The sequence below is a fragment of the Marmota marmota genome, unplaced genomic scaffold, assembly GCF_001458135.2.
Source record: "Marmota marmota marmota unplaced genomic scaffold, marMar, whole genome shotgun sequence".
Lineage (NCBI taxonomy): Eukaryota > Metazoa > Chordata > Mammalia > Rodentia > Sciuridae > Marmota > Marmota marmota.
In genome coordinates this window covers 31,849,677-31,875,881 of record NW_025999968.1, presented here as the reverse complement: position 1 = coordinate 31,875,881, position 26,205 = coordinate 31,849,677, and the positions used below count along the sequence as shown (strand labels likewise).

Here is a 26,205-nt window from a genome sequence, read left to right as displayed (position 1 = left end):
GGTAAAGTGCCCCTGGGTTTAATCCCCAGGGCCAAACACACACACACACACACACACACACACAACAACAACAATAAAACAGCAGCAAAAAAAATCAACCAACACAAAACTCTCACTGCACACTAAAACTGCTTAAGTAAAACAACCAGGTTAGTTTTGAATTATGAAATAAAACATAGGGGGGTTCAAAGATCTTCTTTGATATCCTTTGTATATTCAAAGAAGGACAACTCCTATCCACATAGACTGAAACTGTATTCAAGTATTTGATTGTTTAAGGTATAAATATGCAATAAAAATAACTCATCTAAAACAATATTTCTACTTCATACAAAGTGACCAACAACTTACAATTAAATATCTCTTTCATTTGAGCCAATAATCAAAGGGATTCTAGTATTAATGTGACCCTGGAAAATAGAAACTATATTTTCCTCATAATATCCAGAAGTTTTATTTTAAAAAATAAATGATTTGAACTCAACATGGGGATACTGTCCATTTTATTGATTTATGTGAATAGTATAAAAAATTTAGACCTGTAATTTAAAACCAACTTAAAGAAATTCTGATGACAAAAGATCTTGCAGGGCTGTATTCGGTTTGAGTTGACTGTCTTTCAAGTCCATCTTTCACATTTTCAATCAAGTAATATATCAACCTGTAGATCTGACTGTCAATCTTTGTAAAACTCTTCCACAGCTCTCTCTGACTGGGCTGCTGCTTCTGTGTGAGGTTTCTCTCTCAGCATCTTTCACATACTAAATTAATGTGTCCCTGATTCTGCTTCATCTTCTTAGCTTTGTAGAGTCAGTATCCCAGTGATGGATATATATCGAGGACCAGGACATGGAGAAAAGAGATACTTTAAACTCAATCCCTCCTTCTACATAAATTCTCCTTTGGTGGCTTTTCCTTGTCTTCACCTATCAGTTCTTCCCTGGAGTACTCACAATTATCTGTGCAGATCCAGAGGTGTTATCAACTAACATACCCATCTATGCCTCTCTTGCTTTGTCTCCTCTCTGGACAGTGGGCTCCTTGAGCTAAGGGCTAAGTTTTCTGTTTTGCTCCCCAATTCCTAGGCTGGTGCCTGATGCAGTTGTAGGGACAGAATCAGTGTAGAATAAAGAATCACTATCTCAAGGAAACAGGGGATGATTAAGTCATTCGGAAAACGTTGTTTTCGCCATTGATATGTTTCATAGACCACTATATGACACAAAATATTATCTGTTGTTTGCCTCTTTCATTCATTGCCTTTGGATGGGTATTTACATTTAGAGTTCCAGGAACACCACTGCCAACCTTAGCATTCATTTCAGGTGAAACAAGAAATGTTGGGTTTTATGGGGGTAGTGCTGTGGAGTATAAGATTTTTTTTATTATTGATTTTTTTAAAAAAATAATTGACAGCAGAATGCATTATAATTCTTATTACATGTAAACAGCACAATTTTTCATATCTCTGTTTTATATAAAATTTGTTGACAACAATTCATGTCTTCATACATGTACTTTGGATAATGATGTCTATAAGTTTTGAGGCAGAAAAGTTGGATTCAAATTCTGGTTTCTGTATAAGCATAAGGATCACTTAACCTTTTATTTTTCTATGTGTGAAGTGAAGATGATCATAGCTGCATCGAAGGGAAATAACAAAGCTTTAAATAATAAATTATGTGTAAAACACTTCACGTACTGGCTCAGAGTGAATGTGCGGGAAATTATGGTTACTTTTAGAGAACATGCTAAAATATTTTTAGGTTGAGACAAGTCACCTAAATAATCTGAATCTCCTCAAAGTTTCAGGGAAAGAATATTCCCAAAGAAAAGCCTAATCTTTCTTAGAAAGGAAAAGGAAAGTTACTATATTTTCCAAGGGACTGAAAGGATATCTCTCTACTCCTAATTGCATATAGTTCATTTTCACATGCTTTTCTTTTTTCTTAGGTGGAGGCCCAGGGGTTAGAGAAGTAAAGATTCAGATAGTGACACAGTTTTCAAACCCAGAAATTCATTTTTTAAGTTCTTACCCTCCTATTGTTAAGTTGCTCAGCAGAAAGGTTCCTAAAAGCATAATATTTTTGTTCTGAACACTTACTACATTCTAAGAGGTGACAGACACACAGCTCATCAGCTCTAGCAATATATGATCAATTGTACTTTGTAGTGTATGAATCCTTATACCTTAGAATCACTAAGAGAGTTGGACATTCAGCCTTTAAGCTAAAATGAGGACTCTGATCAATAATCTTTGGAAGGAGATCTATGGAATTTAAATTTATTAATTAATTTATTTATTATTGGTTTGTGTGTGTGTGAGAACGTGAGTGAGTGAAAGATTGAGGTGGGGGCGGGTGGAGAGGAGAACCTTTGGAAACCTATAGAAAGTGCTAAGTCATTGTGAGCCAAAGAAGAAGATAGGAGAGAATTAGTGAAGGTGAGAGATGATTTAAGAGCTTAATATCACAGCAAATATACACACATAAAGACAAACCATATCACAGAACAGTAGGGTACATTAGGACGGGTGGTTCTGCTAATCCTTTATTGGTACGTTTCATCAACAAAATGAGGTTCTCTCTCAAGTGGGTCTTTGCGCTTAGATCAGGATTAAACAAAAGTTCAAAACTCTATTGGCGACTCAAAGCTAGTGAAAATTACACTGTGTGTTAATTTATCTTTATTTGTATCTCCTAGGGTAGCATCCTCCCACCCCTCAACCAACACCTTAGGAGGAGAACCATTTGATAGAGCATCCTAGAACTAGCAATTTCCTCATATTTAGAGAATTCTTATGTGGGATATTGAGGCTCATGTTTGAGATGCGAAGCTCTGAACTTTTTCTAAAATACTATGTAAGAAAGAAGGTTTCATGAAATTCTACATAAAATGTTAAAGTATACAATTTCTGCAATAGTGTCATTCCTTAACAACCCTCCTATTCCCCTCACAGAGATCCACGTGTTTAAAGCTTATCCCCACATTGGCTATACTAACAAGTGGTGAAACTTTTAAGAGATGGGGCCAGCTGGGCATGCCTGCAATTCCAGTGACTGGGGAGGCTCAGGCAGGTGGATCACAAATTCAACACCTGTCTTAGCAACTCAGTGAGTCCTTAAGCAACTTAGTAATACCCTGTCTCAAAATTTTAAAAAAGGGCTAAGGATATGTCTCAGTGGTAAACTCTTCTGGTTTCAATCCCCAGTACTAGAGCGGGGGAAAATTGAGTCTCAGTGAGAGGTGTTTAGGTCATTGGGGATATGCTCTTCAAGGGGACTTCCTTCCTCTTTTTCCTTCCTGGTGATGACATAAGTGGTGTTGGTTTGCCAAATGCTCATGCCATGATGTGCTGCTTCATCCCAGGCCCAAAGCAGTGGATACAACCAATTACGAACTGGAACCTCCCAAACCACAAGCCGAAACAAACATTTTTTTTTTCTTTACAAAAGTATTATCTCAGATAGTGGCAGAAGATTAGCACAATCTATATTCTGGAAACTTAAGGTTCTACAACTTTTGGGGGGTGGTAGGAATACTGGGGATCAAGCCCAGGGGCACTTCACCACTAAACTACATCCCCACTCCTTTTTGTTTTTAGACACAGGGTCTTACTAAGTTGCTTAGGGCCTTGTTAATTTGCTGTGGCTGGTCTCAAACTTGCAATACTTCTGCCTCAGCCTCCAGAGCCTCTAGGACTACAGGAGTGTATTACTGCACCCAAGAAGGTTCTGCACCTTAATACTATGGTTTAAATACTATGGGTCTTCTTCTAATTCAGGGTAGTGTGCATAAAGAATCCACTCAGAGGCATATATAATATAGTGTATACACACAAACATAAAATATTTATACATAGAGAAAACACAAACTATATATGTGTGTACATATATACATATATACATGCAGATCCCACTGAGAAAAATACAGATATTATTGTTAGTAGCAATTATACTTTTTCCACTGGTATTTATTATAAAATCCACGCCAATTTTATTTTTTTGTTAGATTAGGAAAATTGTTCTGTAGCCTCCAAGTCCAAATCTGTGTATGTGATGATCTCACCTTGAGGCATGGAGATGAAAAAGTGATCACATGGGACTTCCCTGTGCTTAGAATTTTTCCTTCTAAATAGTAATAAAATGATATTCTTCCTCAAGGAGAAAGTAGGTTTGACCAAAAATCTATAGTATACAAGGAATAATACTGCATTGGTGGCATGTTCTGTATGAAAAACAATCTTATTTTCCCAAAAAAGTATCTTTAATGAAAATAAACTATTGAGCAATAGTAATAATATCTCCACTATTCTGAGTGGGTTTCTCCTGTAATAAATCAAAGACATGAGTTCCTATTTCTGAGGTAAAAGTATTTAGGAGAAAGGAACCAAAACCAAATAAAACTTGTTTTTCTTCCCCTTGTCAACAACCAGATAATAACATTCCCATATCCCCAATGTATGTCAATGCAAGTAGGTAGAGAAAAATGCAGATAAGATACATAACATTTGTCAGTACGTTAAGACGAGGTTTCTCTAAAGTGGATCCTCAGCAAGAATGAGGGGAGAAAATCTTGTTCCTGAAAGCTAATCTGACAGAAATAAGGAGCCTTTCTGGCACTGGGCATTTAAATCACAGAGGAGAAAAAGGAAGGGAATTCCCCAAGCTGGCCTGCAGTGGGTAGCCTTATCCTATGTTTTTTGTCCTACCTTCATTTTTGTACTTCCTTTGTTAGTGGATCTCTGTGTTGTACATCTATATATCAAAATCACTTGGTATGATTTTTAAATGCCAGAGCCTTACATCTGGCTCAGATGGTCTGGTAGACCTCAGGCTTCAGTATTTTAAAGCTCCCCAGATAATTGTTGTGGTGTTTCCTTTACTCCTTGCACACTGTCACAGTCATGGTAGGTTCTCATTAAAGCCAGCTAAAATTGGTTATCAGTGGGCCATGAATCAAATCAGGCCCATTACTTTTAGGTCTCTGCCATTCAGAATATATGCTATTTGTGTTTTGGAGCATTTTAATGGGGCTTCAAGCCATTTACAACTGCTCATACTGAGAATTTTGGAGTTTTATAGACTTCTACAAGTCATGTTGCATTCAGTAAACTTGCCTCAACAAGCTAAAAGAAAATGCCAAAAATTAGCACTCCTGCTGTTCAGGAGAGTGTATTTTGTCTTCCTATAACTGCTTCAATTCCAGCACTTAGCAGGAAGACATTTAAATTTTTATTGTATTCCTATCTATCAGAAAAAGAAGAATTTACAAGTTTGACACTAAACAATCACAGATGGAAGATATGAAGTAAGATCACACATTTTACACTGAAGTCTAATGTAGCTATCAATAAATGTAGACTGACACTTAGGACAAAATCCATCTAACTTTCCCTGTGGCTTAGGGAGAATGTAAGATACTCATTAAAGAATGTCCCACAGAATTTTCAAATGTCAAAATACAATATAATCATATTGAGAAAATCCTTCAAATTTAGTAATGGAAATTTCATAACACTGCTGAGAGAGAAAATTGCTAGTTTGTAATTGTGCCTTTTTCTCCACAGGTATCACTCATTATAGGAACTAGAATAACATCATGATAATGAAATTCCTAAACAAGAAAGCAGGAGAAACATATGTGCACATATCAGATGACCCACATTATAAACAAAAAATAGTTTGTTCTATAACAACACGATTTTAGTTTGCACGTAAGCCTCTTTATATACTTTATGTGCCAACCTTTTATATACAAACAATATAGAAATAACACAAGATGCTTCTAATTTACATTTTATATATAGATATTTTAGAAAGTGTCTTGATAGCACCCAGGAGCAGTCCCAGTCTGATTTGCCTTGTTTATTAAGGGAAGAACAAATCCAACCTCCTGGCCATTCATTGCTAGTTGAACTCACACTCTAATCTCTCAGAACTTCCCTTCTCTTCCTTCCCCTTCTTCCCCAATCCTCCTGCTGTGCCCTCTACAATTTCTGTTCTATAACAGGAATACTTTCCTATATCTTTTATATCCTCTTGAAATTCTCTCTTCACTTCCTAGCCTTACAAATCCCTTGGAAATCTTTAAAAATTTTCTTTTTCAATGGCCAGACCACAGCCAAGACCAATTAAATCACAAATTCCAGAGGTAGGATGGAAACATCATCTTTAAAAACTCTCCAGGTAGCTCCAAGGCACAGGTAATTTTTTTGTACCAATGATTTACTAGTTCTCTATCAGTTATTTGCTAGCACTTTCAAAGCCCTTCCTTCTTTTTTGACAGGTGCCTGACAAAACTCCTACCCTTGATCAACCCTGGCTTTAAAAAGGTAGTAGACCGAGAGGCTGACTCATCTGTAGGCCTGATTGCAGATATCAAGGGGGCATGCAACATTACCTAGACATCCTATGTTGCTTTTCTAATAATTTCATTTCTGAAGATGTCTACTTCATATCTTCTACTCTTTTCTCAAACATCATTTATTCCCTTATTTCCAGCCTCAAATGATGAACTTATCCCACTATCTATATACAAATCACCTTCAAGATACTCCACTTAAGACGAGCTGCACCTGTACCCATTCTTGTCCTTTTGCTGGGAAGAAGAAATCTCCCCATTTGTGCTCTGAAACTACGGTGGTTCCATTTTGTACCACAGAACCTTACCCTTTGCACAGCCCATTCTGAACACAAACATTCTTATATTTCATAAGAAAAAAATTTCCATTGATCCCCATCCAACTTCACCTACCATCTTATTTATCTGTTCTCTTTATGAGACAAACAGCTTAAGTGAACTGTTTGCAAAAGTGTTGCCTGATGTTCACTCTTACAACCTCCGAAAACCTGCTTCTATGCTCAATGTCCCCTCACAATCACCTCTATTTCGTTCACCAGTAGCAACTTTTTTTCTCATTTTACTCAGCTGCAATATTATCAGTCCCCACAGTGGTCATTTCCTCTTTTTTGATATACTACACATTGGCTTTCAGAATGGCACACTCACATGATCTTCCTTCCTTTATCAATACCATTCCTTCTCAGTCTCCTTTGATGGCTTCTCTTTGTTTGGACATTAGTGTTCCTCTGGCTCTGCCCTGGGTCTTCTTTTCTTCTTGAGTCATAGTTCAGTATTCTAGGAACTGATATTATGTATACCATGCTATAGTAACATTCATATGTGGAAGTCTTCCAAATTTTATTTCTCAAGCCCAATGTTCACTAAGTTCCTTGTCATTTGAGTATTTCAAAGAAGCTTAAAGTCAATGTGTCTAAAATTAGACTTCTTACTTTTCGGCCCTAACCTGACTCCCTAAACCTCATTTTTCTTATACTATTAATTGGTTCAACCAAATACTGACAGCCAAACCAAAAAAACTCAGAGTCATCTTTGATTATTCTTTGTCACATATCCAAATTATTATCAAGACTTGCCAATTCATTCTACTTCCAAAACTATATCTTAGCTCTTTCCCTTTTTCTACCTGCACTGCCATCATCATAACTTCTTGACTACTTCCACAACCTCCTCAGTGATATCCCTCTCTTGTCTCCTGCCCCATTCAGTCCATAAAAACTAGCAAAAGTTATTGACATAAAACAAATATTGGACCTTTATATGATTCTCCTTAAAACCCACATAAACTGATAATGCAGTGTCCACTTTTTATGTCACACCTCTTTGGCTATAGTAGCCTTGATGACCTAACCCCTACCTAATTCTTACCTGCTTTTCCAACCTAATACCTCTAACTCTTATTTCTAGAGTACTAGGTTATAGTATCAATTCTCTTTCATTTCCTTGTATGCCCACCACAGGGCCCTTGAACATTTAGTTGTCTTTAGAAAGTTCTTTTCTGCATTCTTTATAAACAATAGGTTTCAAATCTTTAAAGATCTAGCTTAAAATTATTTTACTATTTTCTGTTTTAACAAAGATTTTGTTTCCTTTATGTCACTTATCTACATTATGTATCTGTTTGTTTGCCATCTGAAGTTTGTTGTCCTAATAGAAATTAAGCTCCCTGAGGGCAGTGACTCATCTATTCTGTCCACTTTGCACCTCAAGCATTTAGTACAGTATCTGAAACAATTTCTGTCATGAGATATGTATTTTAATGACTATTAGAATTAATGAATAAGTGAATGAAACCAAGGATTCAAAAATCCCCAAATGCTTTATGGACTGTTGTTTTCAGATGAGGTCTTGTGCTGTGTTACCCAGGCTGGCCTCCCCCTTGGGGCTCAAATGATCTTCCTGCCTCAGCCACAAAGCAAATGGGACTATTGGCACACCAGTGACTACAGGTGCATGCAGCTGCACCTGGAGTGACAGGATTCATCCATTCTTTCGTTCTTTTCCTCCTTCCCTCCCTCCTTCCTAATTATTTATATATTTGATTCTAGGGATCAAACCCAGGGCCTCACACCTGCTAGGCCAACACTACCACTGAACTACTTCACCATTCCTATTCTTAAAAGTTGGCTTAAGGAGAAGAAAAAATGCTAAAAACATTGTGGGTTTTCATGTGTGTATGTGTAAGAATGTGTGCACATGTATATGTGTACATATATGTTTATATGCACATATATTGAAAGATATGTCCATTTATAATACATATGTAATAGAAAAGAGAACATTCACACAGATTGGAATCATCTAGCCTCAATTATATAATTTAAAATTTTTTTTCTAATTTAAAACTTTTCTTGCTTTAATTAATGAGATGACATAAATATCCCAGTTATTTCTGTAAAAAAATGCATGCATGTTGTAAAGTGTATAATAAAGATCTTAGAATACTAAAGTAGTTGCATGTGACTAATACTAGGGAATATGTTTACTTAATACATAAATATTAGTTCAATTCACTGGTCACAACAGTTTTATGAAACATTTTTATAATTATACTGGGAAAATTTTAGGCTTTCTTATATTTCCAAATTACATTTGGAAACAAAAGTATTTTCATGTTTTGAGAGGTTATTACTGACATTACAAGTAGTAATGACAAATAATGGGGAAGTACTTCTTAACACTGATTTAAATATAAGTCATTGGGACTTAAATTTTACTTTGATTTCAAAACTACTCTAAAAGTAATATAAATAGGATTATTTAAAATATCAACTAATATCCTTTTACCTTGTTTTGGCATTACAATGCTATGGTGTTCCAGGAGGAAATATTTTTGGGGGTGGGGAGTGCGGGGGCAGTTAGCAGAGATGATCAGGTTCCTGTTACTCAAGAAAATGTCCAGTGAGTGGTACACACACAACTGCCATGACTATCCATTAGCCATAACATAGTTTCATGGCCTCATTAGGCTTCAAGGGAACCTGGAAAATGTACTCTTTATTCTGGTCATCTATTAACCCAGTTAAAATTTTGAGGAGAATTGTTAATGGAGAAGACAAACAGTCACATTAATACCTAACTGATAATGTCATGTATGTGTGTATGTATGTATATATACACACACACAATGGAGTTTTACGCAGCCATAAAGAAAAATAAAATTATGACATTTGCTGGTAAATGGGTGGAAGTGGAGAAAATCATGTTAAATGAAATAACCCAAACTCAGGATATTATCAAAGCTCAAATATTTTCAGGATATATCAAAGCTCAAATATTTTCTCTGATATGCAGAAGCCAGAGTGAAATAAGGAAAAAAGAAAAGGGTACGGGAATTCCATGAAAATAAATACAAGAGAAATACATAGAGTAGAGAAAGGGAACTGAGAGAGAGGGATAGGAAAAAGGAGGAACTGTGGAATGAAACTGACTAAATTTTATGCTGTGTACATATATGAACATACCAGTTAATTTCATATTTATGTATATATATAAAGCATCAATTAAAAAACAGTAAATTAATAGAAGAAAAACTGGAAAAAATGGAACAGAAAATTGGAGTGGGGGATAAAAGTGGGGGGGGCATGGAATATAGCTCAGATGTAGGGCAACCCTGGATTCAAGCACCAATATGGTGGTGTGGAGGAAGGGAGTTTGAAGTTTGAACTGGATTAATAGTAGTTTTCAATTTTTAATTCTCCAAATTTAGTTAGAATAAAAGAAGGTATGGGTTCTCATGGGACTATAAAAACTATAAAGGTAACTCTTTAAGCAAATTTGTACATATGTCAGATTTTGAAAAAAAATAATTCTACAATGCCTTATATAAAAGATAAAGATAACCCCCTATTGCTTTTAGCGGTAGGAATCAGATTTTTAATGTCAGAACAGTTTCATTCAGGATCTAAATCTTTACTAACAGGAAAAGAAGCATATTACCTTGAAACTGGGAAAAACAGGAAAGAATGAGGTAAAGTAAATTTCAGGTAGAGGGATAAGAAAAATGCAGAATTTTGGAAGTTTCACTTGTTACATCATTTTTCTTAGAGTTTTCTGCACATACAGCTCCTCCTACATATTTTAAGTTATTTCCTCCTTTTCTTTTTTTTTCCCCCTACATTGAACAAGGAAGAGACTTGATATGGAAACAATGAGTTTAACTTGAATGAATAAATGAGTAAATGAATGAATGAGCAAACAAATTAGTGAGTCCTGATGTACCAGACTTCTGATATTTCAGTTTGTGTATTAACACATAATGTCACAGGCAATATTTTATTATAAAAATGTGAGTTTTCAGTTTCTAGATTACTGCTATTTATAGTAGTGAAATCTTGCTTGATCTGTTGACTTAACTTTGCTAGTTCAGTTTTTCTAATGAGAAATTTGAATCATTTATGTTTTGAGATATACCCAGAGTTATAATGCGGCATTAAAATTTCAAATCAAATGAAGTGTACTTATTTAAAAAGTGTTTGTCTCTAATGCTATAAGCCCCAAAAGGAAGAAAAAAAAAAAAAGACAACTGAGAAGCAAAGCTTCTATTACAAGAATAATTCTTGATTTTATTTAAAGGTTTCTGAACAAGTGAAATATTCATGTGACAGTATTGAAAGTGATTTAGGTCACTCTGCTTTTGAATCTCAACCCATATATGATGAAACCAAAGAAGATAAAATCAAATGGGGGAGGGGGACAAATAACTTCCTTTGACACCAAACTGGCAACAAAGCTACTGATAAAAAGATACAGTTTCTACCAGAAAACCAAGCTATTCTTCTTAGAGTTATTAGATAAGAGACTTGATTACTTTAAATGAAAAAAAAATTGTTATTGTTAACTACCCATTATACCTTTCTCTTCACTCTTGTCCAGTTTAGTGTAGAGTTATAAAGAACTTTCTGAAAAGCCAGAGAATATTCCTTAAAAGCCACTTGTGATTCAATGATGATATTTTTAGTTTATAAAAATTCACACTTTAAAAATTATTCAGTAATTTTACTTCATTTTCTAATTTATGGTTGTCTTCCGATTGTTTCTTTTTTTGATTCTAAAATTGCATGCTACCTCATCTGCCAATGTTTTAAATCACAAGGTATATGCTTAATATTTATATTTTAATTTGTTTTATTTGATATTTTAAAATGCTTATAGGTAGTTCTATCTAAAATCGAATAAATATTTGCTTTCCTCTCTCTTTTTATACTTCTAAGCAGTCTGTAACTAAAGAAGGCTATTATGTTGTTATTTTGGTATTATATGAAAGTAAGACTGAAGTAGCAGCATTGGTATTTTTTCCTGGTTGTGTGATCAATAGAAACAGTAACCAATTTACTTACCTAAACTCATCTTTATATCAATTCCTGAGGAACCATGTGATAAAATCATGTGACTACTCACCCCCAACTGATGGGATTAGGAAATTATAATATTTCCATGATAACCAGGTAATCATCAGAAAACTGGGCAAATTATATTCCTATCTTCACTATTTTTCTTCCTTTGAATTGCCTTTTCAGTTTATCTACATAAAATTAACTGAGGTTATCTCATGTGTGAGCAGCTATTTTTCATATTTATTTTTAACCATCAAATATACTTAATTAGAGATTACAAAAAGCAATAAAGACATTCACGTAGGTTGCCAGCCATCATACTTCATTTTTCTAAACCATATCCTTTCAGTTATATTACAAATATAAAAAAGTAAACTATCTGGCCACTCAGTCATTAATAAAAGATCTTTATTACTGAAGAATTCAAAATATTTTTAAATGAGTAAAATCACTCTTTTTATTATTATACTTGTCAATCAGCATATGACCTCTAAATTGATTTATTTAGGCTTGAGTTGTTTACATTTGCTTGACATTTAATATTCTCAATTGATTTTAATCTCAAATTATCACCCCACTGCTTCAGTTATATACCTAAACTATTTTTTGCTAACCTCACTGCCTGGTTCTCTACTGTCTTCTCCTTTGATCTGGATGAAGCAGTTCCTAAATTTCACCCCAAATCTCCTAACCCAGTTTCCTACATATTGACATGATACTCTTTGCTCATCTCTTTTCCTATACCTAGTATATATACTAGTAAAAAGACACTTGTCTGTCACTTGTTTGTTTCCTCTTATGAGTTTTGAGGTCTAGAGGGCAAGAACTATTTTTCAGATCAAAATATACCACTAAACAATACATAGTAAATATAGTAGATATATAAAAATATCTGAAGAATGAATTTTATAAATTGTGATAAAAACAATCTAGAAAATGTTATGAATATATTAAAATTATAATTTAAATTGACACATATCTCAAATTCATTAACTCTTTAAGTTAAACTTGCCTTGAGAGTTAAGTTGCCTCCTCTCCTGCTCTCCCTCTCCTTCTCCCTTACCTTTGGCTCTTCTTTCTTTCCTTCTCCCTGATCCCTCCCTTCTCCTTCTCTTTCTTCCCTTGTGTTTGTGTATATAGAAATTCTGTGCACAGGTACACCAGAAATATATATCAAATTGGCTTTGATGCTCTAGACATGTGGACAGACCATGTATATATAAAAACAATGCAATAGATACATAATACTTGTTAACTGATAAATATGATACTGCCTTACCAGAGATATGAAAACAGATGAGGTAAATTCAGATTCCTCATACATGAAAGCTAAGATTGTTTTAGTAGCAACACTCAATATACATCATTGTCAATGAAAAACAAACAACAACAACAAAAAAATATTTACTCTTGGTAAGACTGCAGAAATGGCTTCATGTATCACATGAAATGGGAAAACATCATTGATTTTTTTCAAAGAATTATTATTTTTTCTAATGTTTTAAAAGCTAAACTAATTAACATATTATTTTTTGCCTCCATCCCAAACTTAACATTTTAAAGAAGCTTATATTCAATAGTGTACCACCAGACAATATTCTAAAATATACTCTTAGATGGAATTAGAATACCAGCATTCAGAATCCACATAATTAAGAAAATAAATGATAATATTATAAACAGTAAGAGTACATTTAAATAAAAATCAACTATGGGGTATGTGCTTGAAAATATTTTGTTTTGTATATGCATTAAATCACTGCACTCTCAAAACAATCCTGTGAGGCAGGTACTACCTCTGTGCAAAGGAAGGCAAAGAGGGACAATTTGTCTCACATAGGCCACATAGATGAAAAGGGGATAGGTCTGAATTCTGATTAGATGGTTTCCTTAACCACTATGCTCTGTCTTTTCCAATATATTAATTCATCATACACTTGTGGCTAACTTACATATAAAGTATAATTGAATTCCAATTTTCTCTCATTGAATATCATAGCATACAAGACTACACATGTCTCTTTATCTCCCAGAGCTGTAATATTAGCAAAATGGAACTTGAAATGTATACCTAGCATTATTTAGTATTCTCTTAACTTTCAGCTCCAAGTTTCCTTGCAACTAGGATTATGCACACACCCACAAAAAGTTAAAGTAATGCATATGAAAGCATTTTAGAAAGTATAAGCACTAAGCCAAAGTTAATTAGTTATTAATATTATTATAGATCTTTTACAATTCATGATATAAAATATAAAAATAATTTAGCCATCCATGCTCCCCTTCAATATTTTTTCATATGTGTATATGACAGAAGAGGAAATATAAACCTACTCATGAAACCAACTAAAGTAACCTAGCTAATAAAAAAAAATGTATAGCAATATTCCCATACTTTATAAATAGAGTGAAAAAAATTGAAACTCAAAATTAGAAATATATATTACAAAAAATAAAAACACTTTGGCCAAACTGGATGATTCTCAAAAAATTCATATTGACATTAAAGATTTCTGATAATCAGAACACATATCTTATGCTTCACAAATTTATGTAAATGTCTGAGAAGAAGATTAACATTAAACAGGGGTGAGAGGTGGGAGGGAAAAGGAAAGAGAAGGGAAATTGCATGGAAATGGAAGGAGACCCTCATGGTTATACAAAATTACATACAAGAGGAAGTGAGGGGAAAGGGGAAAAAAAAACAAGGGGGAGAAATGAATTACAGTAGATGGGGTAGAGAGAGAAGATTGGAGGGGAGGGGAGGGGGGATAGTAGAGGATAGGAAAGGCAGCAGAATACAACAGACACTAGTATAGCAATATGTAAAACAGTGGATGTATAACCGATGTGATGCTGCAATCCGTAAAGGGGGTAAAAATGGGAGTTCATAACCCACTTGAATCAAAGTGTGAAATATGATTTGTCAAGAACTATGTAATGTTTTGAACAACCAACAATAAAAATTAAAGAAAAAAAAAGAAAAATTTTAAAATGTGCTATTGTTTTTCCTTTGTTCACTTTTTCTGTATTATAGGAAAATAAAAACAAAATTCTTAACAGTTAATAACTTTTAAAATATAACATAATAACTTTAAAAAAATGTGGTTGTTTACTCATATTTTAAAATGTCTAAAATATGAGTAAACAATCACATTATTTCTCAGTCTTGAGGAATTATTAAAATTGCTCTTCTTAATTATTAATTTCTTACATGCCAATGTACACCTACTCTGCTTTTAACTACAACAGTAACTGAAAGTAATAAACTAATAATAAAAATATTACAAGATAATATTGCACACACACAGACACATACACTATCCTTTTAAGAAAACAGACAGCTTTGTGATATGCTGGATAGAGTGCTAGCTTGTGTAGACACAAAATAGTGAATGTGACATATTTTCACTAAGGATTCAATGTAACAAGGAAAACACATATATAAGAGTTTTTCAAAAGTAACTTTGTTAAACCAAATGAAAGACAAGTGGAGAGTGCTATAAAAACATGCAAAGGGAAACACCAGCCAAGTGTGAGGCTTTAGGAAAGGCCTAAAGAAATGAGGTCTGAAGACCAATGATTTTACCAAATGTGGGAGAGAGTGTTTGAAGGTTTGTGTGGGATGATTCCAGCTGTGTGTGTGGTTTACACCAAAAGATACACGGTTCAGAGGAGAAGGAGGTTGGTGCATTCAATGATCTAAAAGATGATGTGCTTGGCTGGAGCTAAGGGATCAAGGTGGGGGACCCATGAGAGTCCTTTGGATGTGAGGCTGACAGGTTGGCTAGAAGACACCGCAGTTACTGAAGGCTTTTAAGTAGGACAATAACATGATCAGAGAAGGACGGATATATATATTTAAAATCATGAAGCTCATGGGGAGAAATATTATATTCATAAACAATATAAAGAATCAGACATTTTGTAACCATTAGGGAGATTACTGATTTCAAAGTTAGTAGAAGAATGTTCAATTTAGTTAAGATACTGAGAAGGAATCTTTGAAAAAGAGGTGTTAGAGATAAAATTAGAAGCCACTTTTTTCAAAGACAAAGAAGGAATAAAACTACAAAAGAGCTCTCAGTCTTATACCAAAGAATAACCTCAAAATTATATTTGATACCAAAATGTCAATTTACCAATCTTAGAAATAAAAGATGTTATAATTATGTCTGTTTATTGTATTACTATTAAAAGTTCCACGAGAAGAGTTTCCAAAACATAAGAGACACTCAGTTTGTCCTAGCTGATTTTATACAGTTCAAGTGATAATATTAATATTCCAGTAAGTTTATGGGGTTCCCAGATTTGTCAATGCCCTAGCTCTCCGGAAAATGCTTCTACCCTTAGGAGAACACTGACCAAGAAACAACAAATACTTCAGATTATTAAATTTTATCAGACCTTTCTTATTTAAAGTTATTAATTTTAAATTAGATATGGCCATTAACTGTGTGTCAGGTACAGATGGCTTTGTTTTAATCTGATGCTTGCCTTGAGGCTCTGCTATGCACACAGCTCTGGATTCAAGTCTTCCTACAAAAAAGTCTCAGACAATGGACTATATTATGCATTTATAACTAGTGATACTCTAGACTATTAATGGAGGTAAATTGATGTTAAAGCATTCCAAAGCAGCAGACTGAATTAGAACTTTTAGATTTTCAGATGTTGGCTTCAAGAATTAATGACACAGGACTAAATACATGAAAAGAGACATCTATTTTACTTTGTTCTCTGAAAAATTGTGTTGGGTGTGTGTGTGTGTGTGTGTGTGTGTATCTCCTTTCTATAAAACAATTTAATGGACCATGCTCTCATAAACAAAATATAAAACATTTTAAATCTCCCACTAACACCCTGTTCTCCAAATTTTACATGGTGACAAACTATTTGCATAGACAAACTTATTTGACAAACTTATTTGTTATGGTTTGGATATGAGGTATCTCCCAAAAGCTCACCTGTGACACAATGCAAGAAGGTTCAGAGGAGAAAAGATTGGGTTATAAGATTCTAAACCAATCAGTGAATTAATCCCTTGATAGGCATTAACTGAGTGGTAACTTAAATGGTAGGGTATGGCTGGAGGAAGTGGGAATTAGGGTGTGGCTTCTGGCAAGTAGAGACCTCTCTCTCTGGATCATTATGTGAGATGCTTCCCTATGCCACACACTTCTGCCATAATGTTCAGCCTCATCTTAAGCCCTAAGGAATGGGGCCAGTCTTCTTTGGACTGAGTCCTCTCACAATCCCTCAAATAAACTTTTCCTCCTCTATGGTTGTTCTGATTGGGTCCTATTAGAGCAGCGAAAAATCTGACTAAAGTATTCATAGAGTCCAAATTTTCACAAGAATATACTTGAAGAGATTTATTGTGCAGCCAAGGCCTTACTGTGATGGTGATATTGAAGTCTGATACAATTATGCAAGATAGGACCAGTTGCTTTTATGGAACCAGTGCTGACTATGGTTAAGGTTCCAAGTCCATCCAGGAAAACTGGCCTGGTACTTGGTTGATGGGCTGCAGATTCCTAGGTCAGGAAGGTGATTTCCTGATAGGCCAGGAGTATTAACAAATTTTGGCAACACTGAGAAGAGAGCAATATATTCAAAGGTACAGTAGTATAGGTAAAATCCAACATAAGATTTCTTGGACTTGTCTTCCTAACTTGCAGTTAGCAAATAAAAGAGACTTGTAAAAATCCAGGGTCTGAGGTTGTAGTTCAGTGGAGGAGTGCTTGCCTTGCATGTGTGAGGCACTGGGTTTGATCCTTAGCACCACATAAATATAAATTAAAAAAAAAAATAAAGGTATTGTGTCCATCTACAATTAAAAATTTTTAAAAAAGGCTGAGACTTCATATGAAAACTTTCAGACAAAAATGCATAAACCAAATGGTCTGAGGCTTTTGTCATAGAATAATAACTTGGCTTACTGTATACATTTTCCAGTTTGTTTCTCTGTAGCCTAAAAGCTGGTAAAATCCTCTAAAATTCAAATGTTAAAAAAGATTGTTATTGACCAAATAGAATACAAAAATATATTAGTTAATATCTGTTTTATCATTTAACATCCTTCAGATAATAATGTCCTTCAAATATTCATTGCTATTTTAAAAAATATTTTGCTTGTCACAATACTCTTGAGCCTTAATTTTCACATTTATGACAGAGGTCTCATGTGGACAATTACCTCAAAGAAGACTACTAATAATGATTTAATATATTATTACATAACTGCTACATATTACCTATGTTTAATGTAACACACAGCAATAATAAAACTCAGAATGATTAAAATCCGAACAATAATTCCAGTTTGAAAAAATAGTTTAGCATAGTTGTTGTCAGAAATATTCAATAAAATACCACCTTTTAGAGTGTGGTTTTGCATCATGTGTAATAGTAGTTGTAAAATAATTTAATTTTTCAATTTATGCATGACATTATATTAAATCAGTATGTTCTACAAGATTTATGTGATATATAATATTAGTTAACTTTCCAAACACAGAATGGTAACTTACACTTACCCATAAAATTGAGATAGCCTTCTCCTCCAAGTGCATGAGTAATGAGTCGAATCATTTTATGAAGCTGTATTCCACGATCAATAACTGGAGTAAAAGGAGCTAGAACACTCATGTTTGTATACATTTCAGCATCCATCAACCAAAATGCCAGTGTCTTATCACCAACCAGTGCCTACAGAAATAAAAGTTACTGAGATAAATGAAGAGCAGTGGTACTAAGCATCAGTGATTTACACTGGAACATGAGGCTACACAGGAGGGAAAACAATTGTAGGAAAGGTTTTTGGATTAGTATTAATTTCATGTATTTTTTCCAATAGTTACTTTCTATGCTGAACATGAGCTGGTAAAAATAACTTAGAGATCTATACATTTGTTTTAAGATTGATTCTTATTTTTAAAATATCTTGAAAAAACTCATGATAAGGTACATGAACATTTGTTACACTTGAACTGATGTTTAAGATTTTCTTAAACAGGGGCTGAGGATGTAACTCAAAGGCAGAGCACTTGCTTAGCATGAGTGAGGCACTGGGTTCAATCTTTAGAACCACGTAAAAATAAAACAAAATAAAGGCATGCTGTCCATTTACAATTACAAAAACAAAAATTAAAAAAAAGTTTTTCTTAAACACACATTTATAATAATGGCAAGAATATTACATAGATTTTTTTAAAGACTTGATTCTGAAACAATGGATATGTTTCTAAAAAATCATCTATATATACACTTAAGATAACATTATATGTATATTGCACTGATTCGTTCTGCCATTTTTCTTAAATATAAATTTACTTTCTCATTGTATTTGCCATTTAACCAACATTTAGTTTGTTTTATCTGAAAGAGAATAATAGATAACTCAGAAAAGTTCTGGGTAGCAGAAGGGAGGCCTCCTAACAATCTGAACCTTTCATGGCTAAAAACAGCAAAGTATTCATCACCAACAAAACAATAACATATAGTGAAATGTGCAACAGAAGATAATCTGCAATCTTAGTATTCTATTACAATTATTTTCAGTTTTAGAAAACAAATTCACTTACAAACCTATTAAATCACTAACCTATTTTAATAAAAATGACTCCTTTAAAGTACTACTACAAGATCTATAGCACTAATCAGTGCTAGTTCTTACACTATTTGTCTTTCCTACTCATTTTGAATTATTTGTTTATATGCTTAAGTTTATTTTTGTAACCTGCCTGAAACTTGTGATCCTCCTGCCTCAGCCTCCCGAGTTGCTGGGACTACAAATGTGTGCCACAAGGCCTGGCATGAATCTTTCAAGTACAAAACAATTCTTAGGAAATCTGTTTCTTTAAAGACCCGATAGAAAGTTATAAAAACAAACCTATCAGTTTCTTCTTCTATCTGCTTATTCCAGTCATGTAATCTTTTAAACATACAAAATTAACATGCTGGGAATTTATACTGTATTATAACTTCTAGCAGTTTGCAATACAAAGAAATAACTTTTGTGTATATTTTCCTTGTTCACTATGTTACATATTTGGGGATAAGTTCTCATTCCTTATAATCCTCCACCCCTTGAACTAATATATTTTTTTCCAGTTTGGGTACTGATATTTTTTACAAGCATTTATTTCATCTGTTTTATGGTCAAGGATATTGTGTATTTTGTTTTTGAAAAAAAATCACTGTCCCAATTCAAAAGGAGCAAAATTTAGGATAACCTACTTCTTAGGTTAGCAAATTTCTGTAAAAGGTCAAACAATAAATATTTTAAACACTATAAACCATTTTCTCTCAGTTATTCAAACCTGCTACGATGGCCGAACAAAAAAAATATACAAATGAATCAGCATGGATGTATTCAAATTAACTTTATTCACAGATTAACTTTATTTACAAAAACAGGCAGCAGATATATTTCATCCTTGGACCTTATAGCTATCCCTAAGTCCCTACTCTATTTACACTTTTAACAATTACAGGAGAAACCTGTATATCAAATGGCCAATTTTGTCTAAAACAACATAGAAATTTATTGTTTTAGTTTCCATTTTCTTAATATACTTTCAGAAATTAAAAAATTTTGTTGCCTCATTTTTATCTATAATTTTTTATATTTAAATAATAAGATAAATAGAGAGAGAGAGAGAGAGAGAGAGAGAGAGAGAGAGAGAGAAATAAATTTATACACAAATTCATTTACCTGATCATGGCTCTCTGCATAAGCAATGCACTTTTCAAGGTAGCGTCTATTTGTGAGAGTGTATACTATATTGCCCATATTCCAATCTTCATCTTTAAATTCTTTAATGAGCTATACATAAAAAAGAAAAATAAACTTCTGAGTAAACCATTATTTATCTTATTTTAAATCTCAATCTGAGTGCCTATATTATGTAGTTCACATTATTTGACTTTTAGATAAAACCTAATCCACATAGAAACAATATCATTGTTTAAAGTTTTACTGAAATCAATTTTGTACAAAATATTTAACAGAAAATGATAAAGGATATATGCTGGAGTGTGTGGTTTGCTTTTCTTTGGATAGGTTTATAATACTTCAGGATCTTTGCCACTCTTCTTTCCTGCAATAAGTGCTACCATGTGACCAGTGCCCAAAGTACAGTGTTGTAGCACAAAATGTCTTCCTGTAACTTTCACAGACAAGAAATACACTTGTACATTTTTAGATTTGAATGAAAAATTTTTAGCAGGAAGAATGTATCGTTCCATTCTTAAACAATGATAACTGAAACAACAATTATTTCAAAGTTTAAAGGTTAATCCTCATAAAATAATTATCATCTTAATAGATCACACTGATTTTGTTTCCACTTCATTTTCTTCTACCCCATAACATTGTTTTGATGCTATTGACCTTACCAAGATCTCATAGTTGCCTCCTGGGTCAGTAATCGCTCCTTCGTAGGTAATACTTGCTGTACAGGACACTGTGGATCCTCTGCCTTTCCCAAGAATTCTATTTCTTGGTCTACCACTGTGAATCTTGTTTTATTTTTTCCACCACTCTGGACATCTTGAAAATTCTTTTTCTCTACATATGTTCCTCAAGGTTATATCCTAAATATAATCTCTCTCTTTTATTCAACATACTCTTTCTAAAGATCCACTTCTCTATTCAGTGCCAAATAGATTCTGTTTTAGGCAGAATTCTAAGATGGCCCACATGCTTCCTATTCCCTTCTATTTAATCCCCTTACATCACATGTTAGTGTGATCTTTGACTATGATAGATAAACTCCAAAAAAAAAAAAAAAAAAGAGATAAATAATTCAATAAGGTTTTAGGCTGTTAAATGTGTGGAATCTGTTACACTGCAAATTGAAAACAAGTATCAATTTCAGTATAAAATGCACTATTAATACTTGCAACAATATGGATGAATCTCTAGTAAGAAGAATTTATTTCTAGACAAATTCTCAGAAATTTTGCTTGTGTCTTCCTTTGCTGACTTAATACTCTGTAGAGTACACACTTGTTTATCTAGTCATTGCAGTCATTAAGCACCAGAAAGACCATGGCAGACAGAATAAGTGTTACCACAGATGTCCACAAACCAAATCCCACAATCTCTGAATATATTACTTTACAGACATTTACAGATGAATTGAAGTTAAGAACATTGAGATAGGAACATTATCCTGGATTACCTGGATGGGCCCATGTAATGAAAATGATCCTTCTAAACAGAAAATTTGAGTCAGAGTAAGAAAGAAATTTGAAGATGCTCTCCTGCTGGCTTTGAAGACGGAAGAAAGAGCCACAAGTCAAGGAATAGAAGTGGAATTTAGGAGCTAGAAAATTCAAGAAAATGAGTTCTCTCCTGGAGCCTCCCAAAGAAACTACGCTGCCAACACCTTGATTTTAAATTAGCAAGGCGTATTTTAGATTTGTGACAAACAGAACTGCATAAAGTTCTGTTGTTTTAAGCCACTAAGTTTGTGGTAATTGCATATAACAATAGGAAACTAATGTGTAGACCTACACAAATATGCCCCACTAATTTATCTATTTTTGCAGTCCTGGGCATCAAACCCAAGGCTTCATACATGCTAAGTAAATACTCTAGCATTTGCCAGCCCCTCAACTAATTTTTCGCAAAGGCAATTAACTTAGTGGAAGGACAGATTTTTCAACGAATGATGTTGGGAGAAATGGACATCTACATGCAAGGAAAATAAATTAAATCCTAGGCTAAATCAAGCTAAGATTTTTAATCTTGCACAAAGATAATCCCAAAATAGATTATATTTTTTTAAATAACTCAGTACAGATCATAGACTTAACTATAAAAAGTAATACTGTCACAAATATTTAGTAAAAAGCACTGGAAAACCAGAGGTCTAAAACTCAATAAAAAAACAAACAAAAACTTGACCTTTAAAGCTCTATAATAAATCCAATTGGAAAATGGTCAAAAGACATAAATATGCATCTTACCAAAGAGGGCATACAGAAGGCAAACAGGAACGTGTAACATATTTACCATCTTAATTCATTAAGAAATACAGATTAAAACCATAGTGACAAAGTATTTACACATCTACTAGAATGAATAAAATGAAAAGTAGAGCTGGGTATGGTGATGCAAGCCTATAATCCCAGCAGCTTGGGAAGTTGAGACAGGAGAACCATGAGTTCAAAGCTAGCCTTAGCAACTGCGAGGTGCTAAGCAACTCAGTGAGAACCCTTCTGTAAAGAAAATACAAAATAGGGTTGGGGATGTGGCTCAGTGGTCGAGTACTTTAGTTCAATCCTCGGTACTCTCCCACCACCATACACACCCCACCAAAAAAAAAAAAAATGAAAAGACAAAACAATAATGGCAAAAATAAAATAAAGATTTCTCAAAAGTTGCTAGTGGGAATACAAAATAGTATAGTCACTCTGGAAACAGTTTCTTTAAAAATTAAATGTACAACTGTCATGACTCAGTAATTGCACTGTTATCATTTATCACATAGTAATGAAAACTTATGGTCACATAAAAAAATTGTACATAAACATTCATAGGGGCTTTATTCATAATAGTTACAATGTGGAAACAGTCCAGATGTTTTTTGATGAATAGTTAAACAAACTGGAATATTCATAGTATGGAATATTATTTGGAGATAAAAAGGAATTCACTACTAATACATGCCAACAATGTGGATGAATCTCCAGATAATTTTGCTAAGTGAATGTGTCAATCCAGAAAGGTTACACACTGAATTGAAAAACAATTAAAGAAATGTAGATCATGTAAGTAATTGCCAGAGGTTTAGCAATGACTGTGGGTAAAAGAAAAGGAGATGTGGTATAAGAGGCAACAGGAAGTAACTTGTGTTGAGGGAAGTATTATATTATAACTGCAAGTGAATATACAATTATTTCAATTTTAAAACCTTAGCTACATTATTTATTTAAACAAATCATTAAACCAGAATGATATTCCAAATCACTGGTTATAAAATAATACAAATAGAACATAACTTGTGTTCCAATAACAAAAACAAATGAGATCTAGCATTCTAATCTTATATCCTATGGGTCAATAACTGTACATGCCACATATATTCTGAAAACAGATGTTATTCGATTTAATACTCTTGCATGTTTTATTATCATTTGGTGGAATAACCATCATTCATTTTTTTCTAAAATGCACAAGATACAAAATAAGAGGAAAATTACTCTGCTAAGGATGTTTAAAAATATATCATTTTATCTCTCTAGGTTTATATTAACTAAAGTCCCCACTTTGGCAATGAAAAAGATTTTTAAATAATTTCATAAAATAGAAGTTGACATCAGTCTTCAGAATATTTATAATCCAGGAAGGAAGAAATGATCATATATATCATATATAGAAAGACACCTTTTTTCCCCATTTGTATGATACTCTGCCTACTACCAATAGTACCTTGAAGACACACACTATTGAAACGTTTATTAGGTAAATTTAAAGATTTGTGGAAAAAAACGCCATAAATATTCCAAGAAGAATATATCCTACTGTGAGCTACGATTATGTTGGAAATAATTCTAGGTTCATGTACACATTGGAATATTCTTTAATCTGCACATAGATTGGTGAAAGCTTTTCAGCAAGAAATTAACAAGTAAGATTTGGCAATTATAAGGGAAAGAAGTCTGTAGGGAAGTCTATAACTAGTAAAATATGAGAACTGATAACCATATTTATATCAAGGTGAGAACTTTAAAAATGACATCATTTTTTAAAAATAACAAATATAAGGAAGTCTTTTAATGTATTAAAGCCAGAACAGTCATCGGCCTGCTTGATTTCTAACAAATCTTTGTAAAATCCTTGCTTTTGAATCTGTTGTATAAAGAATCATTACAAATGGAGAAGCAGAAGTCATATTGGTAGTGATTTAAGATCACAGATGTACACTGCATAAATCCCCTGGGGGCATAGAAAGACAGTAAAATAATACAAAAGTCACATCTATCAGAGTAGGTTCTATGGTTTTCAGATATAAAGTTAAGGATTTCTCCTACTCTTATCATATAGAACCAGTTCATTCCCCTACTAGAGGAAAGCTATGATTATTTATATAGATATATATGACTGACACTAGACAAATTAAGCCCATGCTCATATACATGGCCACTCAAAATATTCTGAATCAAACCTAAGTTTACATAATAACTTTGGTCCTTTAGGTAAATAAATAAATATATATATATATATGTGTGTGTGTGTGTGTGTGTGTGTGTGTGTGTGTGTAACCCCAAAACAACTAGAACTGTCATTAAATTTAATAAAATTGCATTGAGAAATACTGTATAAAGTAAAATGCATGAATTATTCATTGTGTCTGACAACTGTAAGAACTTTCAAATGCTGAATGAAGGAATATGTATGTATACAAATTTGCTGAGGAAACACCAAACTATGAAGCAAGTAACAGGGGGAAGTAAGGAGTAACTTCTATATTAATGGTTGATATCAAGACAGAAATGAATCCTTTGATAAAGTTCAATGCATTTTAAGTATTGAGCAAAGAAGTTTCACACAATCACATTGATAATGCAAGTCTCCATTTATACAGCCAACACTATATTACTCATATTTTCCCTTGACTGAATAACAGAAATGTGAATAGTTAACAGTATTAATTTTAAAGTTTGAGAACCACCTTATTAAAAAGCACATGAATAGATACCCTAATGGGAGGATTTAATATTCTAATGTACCTAATGATCATTAGTAAGAAATAGATTCAGGAAAAAAAAATCAACCTAGCATCCACAGGAAAAAATGTTTACATGAAATCTTACCTGGATCCATTTATCTGGAATTGCCATCGCTAATCGATAGTCAAAACCACCACCTCCCTGGGAAATTGGAGAACACAGAGCCGGCATTCCTGATACATCCTAAAATGAAATATGTTAGTATTATCAGTTAATTTACTCACACTTGTAATAAATATTTTCCTGACAGTAAAATTTAGGCCAATAAACTAAAACAATAAATAATGGCATATATTTTGGTAGTGTTTTAGTAACCCCATTGTAAACATAGATAAAATTGTGATATGATGTCTCATTGACGAATAAGATTTTTGTTCAGTGTTGTCACTCCAGCCAACTTCAGTCCCATGAGGGTATTTTCTTATTTTCCCTAGCACCATCTTGAGAACACAAAATAATGAAACTATTTTGCTAAAACATGGTTTCTTAGAAACATTTTCAATTACTTAATGCTTTTATCAAACACAAAAATACACATGGCATATATCTGTTATACTCTTTCTCTTCATATATAGCCTGACATGGAGTGTGTCTGTGTTAGCTTCTGAGGAAATAAATAGCGAGCTAGACAATAAAGCATGAAGCATGAAGCTTTCATTATACTGGGCTACACTTGGAAGGGGTTTTCAAGACAAGCTAGTGGGACTTCTTCATCGAACAGGGACAGAAACAAAAATTTAATAAGGTGAAGGGAGCTCAA

At 33.4% G+C, this 26,205-nt stretch overlaps 1 protein-coding gene across 6 annotated transcripts in view; it reads right to left on the bottom strand.

Annotated features, from left to right (window-relative positions):
- The window catches only part of Gbe1 (1,4-alpha-glucan branching enzyme 1), a 253,379-nt gene that overhangs the window by 53,653 nt on the left and 173,521 nt on the right, over nucleotides 1-26,205 (bottom strand). For 5 of the 6 annotated variants that reach the window (XM_048803507.1, XM_048803508.1, XM_048803505.1 and 2 more), the window contains 3 exons: nucleotides 25,530-25,628; nucleotides 20,419-20,529; nucleotides 18,239-18,410 (listed from right to left, as the gene is read on the bottom strand). In XM_048803507.1, coding sequence (XP_048659464.1) covers nucleotides 18,239-18,410; nucleotides 20,419-20,529; nucleotides 25,530-25,628 — 382 coding nt within the window. Of the gene's footprint in view, nucleotides 1-7,011; nucleotides 7,148-18,238; nucleotides 18,411-20,418; nucleotides 20,530-25,529; nucleotides 25,629-26,205 lie in introns of all 6 variants that reach the window. The other variant, XM_048803510.1, reaches the window with a different exon arrangement.